General features: G+C 33.8%; 1 protein-coding gene across 1 annotated transcript; it reads left to right on the top strand.

Annotated features, from left to right (window-relative positions):
* Positions 1-424: 424 nt before the first annotated feature.
* LOC116129984 (PI-PLC X domain-containing protein At5g67130-like) lies at positions 425-3,756 on the top strand. Its single transcript, XM_031415728.1, has 9 exons — positions 425-673; positions 760-816; positions 917-1,039; positions 1,140-1,277; positions 2,060-2,158; positions 2,409-2,712; positions 2,825-3,048; positions 3,147-3,233; positions 3,320-3,756. Exons 1-9 carry the CDS (start codon positions 668-670, stop codon positions 3,479-3,481), a joined length of 1,200 nt encoding a protein of 399 aa, XP_031271588.1. The 5' UTR covers positions 425-667; the 3' UTR covers positions 3,482-3,756.
* Positions 3,757-7,420: the final 3,664 nt, after the last annotated feature.

Here is a 7,420-nt window from a genome sequence, read left to right as displayed (position 1 = left end):
GAGTAGTTACTAGATCTTTTATCCGGTCGATAGTTCCAAAGTCCTAGAGGACCCCTAGTCATAAAAAAAAATAGTTCCAAGGTATCAAAGGTTGACCCTGAAAAAATAAATGGGGGCGTTAGCTGATATTGTACATGAAATTCATGTAAAGCAAAGCATGTTTTCAAGGCTGAAACTTGCACATTATAGACATTTATCGATGACTGTGCTTCAAAGACAAATACACCAACAAACTTTTGTTTTTCAAAAGCAAAGTATACCCAGAAGGTTAGGAAAATGAAATTGTTTTGTAAAAGCAACATTAATGGAGTGAAGTATCCTGAAGAAAACGTTTTTCTCATTTTCTATTCATATATTATGGAACTTCAACCCAGAAAGCAGAGGATAGTTCATCCCACAAACGTAATTCATTTTTTTAACACATAAATTAGTTTTAATCATTGCTAGGGTTTAAGTCTCTCCTTCACATACTATAAACATAATTATTTTTAATTAAAGGATAATTATTTACATAGATAATCGATCAAATGTAGGCTTAATAGTAGGATTTGCTGTTACCATAAATAATGGAACTATTTAGTGCTCCATACTTTCCACTTCTACTTGTTCGTGACTCTCTTTCAGCTATGCTCTTTCTCTCTCAATAACACCCACATCAAATTTTTCAATGCAGGCAAGTCATCAACCTTCTCTTTCTTGTATATTGTCATTAATATTAATTGAATATACTTAAAGTGACACTATAAAATTCACTTGCAGAAGTTCATCTTTGCTGTCATTGCAACTCTTCTCTTCAGTCTTTCCTTTTCTCTTAAGGTACTACTCAAACTTTTTCCATATTAATTTTGTCAAATTCTTCTTTTGTTTATTATATCTGTTGTTGGTTGTGGTTAATTGTGGGACGACAAACAAGCAGGAGGGACAGATATGCGTAGTTAATAAAAACTGCGACTCGGGTTTACACTGTGAAACCTGTGTTGCTGATGGGAATGTGCGGCCGAGATGCACGCGAATGCAGCCTCTCAATCCCACCTCACAGGTCCATCAAGTTCAAGTTTTATTGTTTAATTTATTTATATTAAGCATGCATATGTATGGATATATACATGTACTTAATTATGTGTTGATGGTGTGATCAGGTGAAGGGATTGCCATTTAATCGGTACTCATGGCTGACGACTCACAACTCGTTTGCGAGACTCGGAGTGAAGTCTGCAACTGGGTCTGTGATTCTTGCTCCAACTAATCAGCAGGACTCCATAACCAGCCAGCTCAATGTATGTTTGTTTCTCTTCTTTCTGCTTCACTTTCCAGTAAAGACTTCAGGTTTTTGAGGCGGTTTGGCGGTGGCCATTGTTGTTTTGTTCAAACATATAGTTGGTATCGCATTTTTTTGGGATGAGATTTCGAATGACTTTTCACCTACTATTTGTTGATCAATTATGTCATTAGATGTATTTTGACTTTGATCATTATATCTTTGATCTACACACAATTTTCAAATTGGAAAGGATAAGTATGAACTTTGTGAAAGGGGAAAGCAAAAGTTGAGAAATGATGTGACCTTAGAGGTTGAATGCTGAACAGATCATGTGAGAAGTTTTCTTTTTTAAAGAAAAAGAAAATTGTCAATGTGAATCACATGTGATTCTTCTTTAGCTAAATAATTAATCTTGATTCTTGACTGAAAAGTATTTCCAACATGTTTTGTTTAGCAGACTTCCATTCACATGTCTTCCATTTACACTAGTTTATATAATTGATGTCATTTCGCATTCTTCTGATGCTTTCCCGATAATTGAACTCAATCATCCATTATCCACTTGATAATGACCAATTAGATCGCATGCTATATGAATTTTTTTTTTTTTTTTTTTTAATGATCAAACGACCAAAATGATCGATAATGGACACATTGTGACAAATATGTTTAAGACTTTATTAGATGGCTACTTAATTTTGGTGTTTTTATGCCTGTAAATAGAACTGGTCTATTTCGCAATTGTAAATGGATGTTAACCATTGATAATATCTCTAATGGTTTAGCCTTTCCTTGCAGAATGGTGTTAGAGGTTTAATGCTGGATATGTATGACTACAAAAATGACATCTGGTTGTGTCATTCCTTTGGAGGCCAATGCTACGACAATTCAGCTTTTGTAAGTAGACAAACAGTGCTGGGAAATTACCTCTATTAATGGAGACATCATTTCATTTTGTAGTTTGAAACTTAAACCATCTTCTAAATCCTAAAATTCCACAATTTTGAATCGTAATAAATGACTTATTTTCCATTTTCCAAGTCTTCTAAAACATTGTTTCTCAAGAACTTTAGTTCCAGGATGTCATTTAGTTGTCTGTTGCTTATGTTCTCTAAACAGCTAGTTAATCTGTTGTTTTATTTTTCAGCAACCGGCTATAAATGTTTTGAAAGAGGTGCAAAAATTTCTCGAAGCGAATCCCGCAGAGATTGTCACTATTATCATTGAGGACTATGTTACATCACCAAATGGACTTACTAATGTATTTGTTGCTGCTGGCCTCGCGAAATACTGGTTTCCAGTCACTCGAATGCCAAAAAATGGAGGAGATTGGCCAACGGTTGATGATATGATTCGAAACAATCAGCGTTTAGTAGTTTTTACTTCCAAGTCTGCTAAAGAGGCTTCAGAAGGGATTGCTTATCAATGGAGCTACATGGTAGAAAACCAATGTGAGTATTGAATACTATTGTTATATATTCTTAATTTATAACTTCCATTGAACTGAAAAAGGAATGTATGAAAAATGTAATTAAGTGATCATGATTGGCGTTGATACTGCAGATGGGAATGGTGGGATGGTGGCTGGTTCATGTCCAAACCGGGCAGAATCACCTCCCATGAACACACAATTAAGGTCATTAGTCCTAGTGAATTACTTTCCCGATAGGCCTGACTTTGCCCAAGCTTGCAAGTATAATTCAGCTCCATTGATGAGCATGCTAAACACATGTTATGAAGCTGCAGGCAAGCGATGGCCTAATTTCATTGCTGTTGACTTTTACAAGGTATGAATTGTATGTGAATATCTCACCAGCTAAAGCATGTAATACAATGAAATGGTGTCCAATTACGAAAGTAAAACTTATGTGTGTGAAATTTTCAGAGGAGTGATGGCGGGGGTACCCCAGAAGCTGTCGATGAGGTTAATGGCCATCTCATTTGTGGTTGTGGAAATGTCGCCAATTGCAAGGTTTGTAACAAATGAGGAGATTCATATGGCCGGATATTTTAGTGAACGTTTGATTAACAGCTGGTTATCTGATTATTATTATGCAGGCGAATATGACTTTCGGGGTATGTGACTTGCCTGAAGTTAGTGTCACCCCTGCATCTGGAGCAGCAGCAGCAGCAAATGAATCCAACTTCAGATATTTAAATAGAAGATCAGTTCAATTGTGGTGGTTGGTTTTAGTAGCCTTAGTGACAATTCTTTTGTAGTTGTGAACTTATATTTTATAACCTCTGTTGTTTTAGTATTTATAACAAAAAAATGGCGTATTCAGATAGTATGATGTACATCATGTCAGTGTAGTGATTAAAGTTGCTCGTATTTCTTGGTCTAATCTGGCTGCTGATTCTGGATTTTTCTTTGAAATATGTTCTTCATGATGGAATTCCAATAAGTAGATATGCAGATCAACTTTCAGTGGTGTGTGGTGGCTGCATGTTGCCACCATTCACTTTGCCACAATTGAAAAAAAAAAAAAAAAAAATCAAGGCTTTTTAAGTGGTATTATCTGTGCAAGCATGCTATTGGAATTCCTAGTCATGGTGACACAAACAACTTAATATACATATCTATATGTCTATGCAAATTGCAACAATTTAGCGTGCAGAACAAAAGTCAAATTAGCCATACTTTGTATATTATCATAATTCAATGTTAAACGAACTTAGATGGAATTGTTTAGCCTGCCAAAACCTATACCCAAAAAATCATAGAACTCCTTTAGTTGTCAACACACTCACTTCATATGGGGACCATTGCGATAGTATAAGTTGAAAATATCACTTATCAGTTGAGTTATCTCTAGATTGAATTTTCACCCGATTTTTTTTTAATCACCCGGAGTGTTTGAGCCAGTTTGTTCGCATCTCAACTAATCATTCGAGGCCCTAGAATTGACACCAAATAAGAGTCCCAAAAACCACCTCTCTTGTTAGTATTGGGGGGACTTAAACTCAGGATATTGGAACTTCTTTTTGCTCTTTTACCATCTAGTGATAATTATTTTCACCAAATTTTCTATACGGAGTTGTTTGAAGCTTTGTCACGAAGATATGGCACCACTTCCACAAGTTTGAAAAGAATGAAAAGCCCATTTATAAGAACATTAGCCATGTGCAAAACTACTCAATCTTTTGTTTTTTTGGTTTGTTGTTGATGAGCTTGAGGTGGCACATTCTTTGCAGAGAAGAGATGGAGGGTACTTGTGCATGAATCAAGGTCACTTTGCTTTAAAAAAACATTACATTAACATAATGCAGTCAATGGGTGAGTCAGTCGGTTTGTGCACAGCTCAAGAAACCTTAAAACTGATTAATTTTTAGCAATTCTAGGTTAATGATACCATTAACATGGACAGTAGATTGGTTAAATCCATTCTGACTTACTGCTTTTATCCATACAATTTGCTCCATTTTTTTAATCCAATTCATGGAATATACGACTTGTAGGTTGGTAGGGGGAATCTACCAAAGTTTGTCATATGGGTAGGGAATAATAACAAATTTTAATGTAAAATGGTGACATAATTTAAACATCTTTCTTATGGAAAATTTAATTTAATTTTTTTTAAATTATTATATTAACAATTAATAAATCCCTTTAGAGTCCAAAGTGCTGCTTCCACTCATAATATATTTTGAGTGTATTTATCCTATTAAATTCCGATAATGTTGCCGAAAGATTACTGGGAGAGACTTTGAATAACATGTTTATAGCGTACATAATTATTCACTTTGTACGTTATCAAATTTTATTAAATTATTGATCATTTCCATAAATAACTCTTTTATATTTGATTTTCCTCTATTATTGTTGGTGCAATATTTCACACCGATGAGAAGTACAACAGTCTTCTTGGGGTGCTCGTATAATGGATCTGCATGAGACTATGAAATATGATGCTAGACTCGTAAATGATAATGAAAATAATATGTGAAAATAAATAAAATAAAAGGTAAGAGCAGTTTTTAAAGTGATTCACATACAAAGTACAAATCTTATGTTCACTGTTATCTTATTGATTTGCTTACAAAAGACATTTGTCCTAAGGAGAGATAAGATATCTGCTCTATAGCTATTTAGAAAAGAAAATTTGGATGCCTAGTTTAGGGTGGGAAACCCCTATTTATAGTTTTGCATGGGTAGTCTTGTCTGAGAAGTAAACCCTCTAGTCGTATGTTATGTGTCCTGACAAATCGCCTTGATTGAAGACTTAATAGCAAGGTTCTGAAAACCAGACCAGGCCTTGACCCAATCAAGGGCCAAGTTCCCAGGTTGATCAATCAGACCGATCAGACCAGCAGGTCAGACTAGTGACGTCACGTCATCAACAAAAATGTTTTTAAACAATTGAAATTAGTTCTTGAAATTTGAACATATTGCAAAAATACCCTAAAATTTAAGGTATTGTAAAATGCCCCAAAAAATTCTATTAATCCCTAAAGTTTTGAAATATTAAAAAAAAACCTCATAAATTACATATTAATCCTTATAAATTTGAAATCTAGTAGAAACCCTCCTAAAATCTGAACCGAAATGGAGAGGTTGACGGTTCTCAATTGAACCAGTCGGTCCGGTCTAATTTTTAGAACTATGCTTAATAGTAAAACATTACTCTTATAAGTTGCTATGCAACTCGTGTGATGATTCTGTTTTAGATATAATTTTTTTTAATATGTGGATGAAAAATGAACGCCCTATTAAAAGACAAATCTGAAAGTGGATGATGAAACGGAGAACACCGTAAAATTTGGTCCATGATTAATGGCAAGTATAATTCGAGTCCGCTTAATATGCGCACACTCTTAATTTCCGATAATGACTTTCTTCATTACGCCCTTTGACCAATTATTTCCACTTACACTTCACTTCACTTCACAGTCGCCATTTTTGAAAGCTACCTTTCTCTTTTATTTAATTAATTATTAGCTCATGCCCATCATCCATCAATATCTTTGACTGCTTGAATCACAAGCCACGTTAATTGCATTTCATCATATTCATGTCCATCAATTATGATGATCCTCATCTCCACCGTAGTAGAATATCAGATCTTCTTTTGTGTTCGAAAAATGGATATCAAAACGCAATCTTTCTTTTTCTTTTAGCTTCCATCCAACAACACATCTACGTGGCCAACTCTTCTACACATATCAATACATAAATGGACCACATCAGCAACACTATTCATCTGGACACGTGTTCTCCAATTATTGATCCCACGTGTAAAGTTTATTCAATTATTTGATTATTGGACCGCTTTTCAAAGATTTATATCTTTGGCCAACTAGAATTTCCTCCTTTACACTCTATTGCTTCTCTACCTTATTCTCTCATTTTTTTTTTTTTTTTTTTCTTTTAACTGGTAAATTTCATTCACGATAAGTCTTAAGCATCACAACGATTTTTAGAAAGTATTAATAAAATTCTTCTGTTCAAGAGGGTTTTGTCATATTCTCTTAAAAATTTTGTCATATTTTCTAAGGGCTTTTACTAAATTTTGGAAAGTATAGATTTTTTTTTGAAAATCGTTAAGACGCTTGAGACTTGACTTTTGTTTTGGGTGATGAATAGAATTAATTAAGGATGATCATGGATAAAGAGTAGAACTGGAACTAATTCCAATTTTGAAAAATTGTAATCAAGCGGTTCTAGTTTTTGCAGTGTTGGAACTGGGAACTGAAATTGGAACCGAGGTCCGGGCATATGAGTAGGAATTGGGACTGAATTTTTTATAAACTATTGGACGTGTAATTTGTAATTTTTTGGGGTGTATTTGTTATTTTTAAAAAATTATGGGGGTAATAAAATTAACTTAGGTACTTGGAAGTGGAACATGTTTCAGGTTCTATTCCAATTTCTTTTAAAAAGTATAGGATACACGAAACCTCTCACCAACAAAATTAACCTTATTTTAACCTTTAAAAGTTAAGGCTTTATAAAATAGAACAACTCACCCACTATACAATGTTAAATATTATATTAAAATCAAAATAACTTTTTGTTTTTTAAATAGGATATATTAATGTAATATGAATATGAATATTAGGTAGTTGATTAGTAAAAGTTTGGTTTAGTTTAAAAACAAAGATTCTTTGAATTATATAATAAAGATAGATATGCCAAATAATCTCATGGGGTGAGATTGA

Source organism: Pistacia vera, unplaced genomic scaffold (genome assembly GCF_008641045.1).
Source record: "Pistacia vera cultivar Batoury unplaced genomic scaffold, PisVer_v2 Contig106, whole genome shotgun sequence".
Taxonomy (NCBI): Eukaryota; Viridiplantae; Streptophyta; class Magnoliopsida; order Sapindales; family Anacardiaceae; genus Pistacia; species Pistacia vera.
The sequence above is the reverse complement of the archived record's forward strand: the minus strand, read 5'-3'. Positions and strand labels throughout refer to the sequence as shown.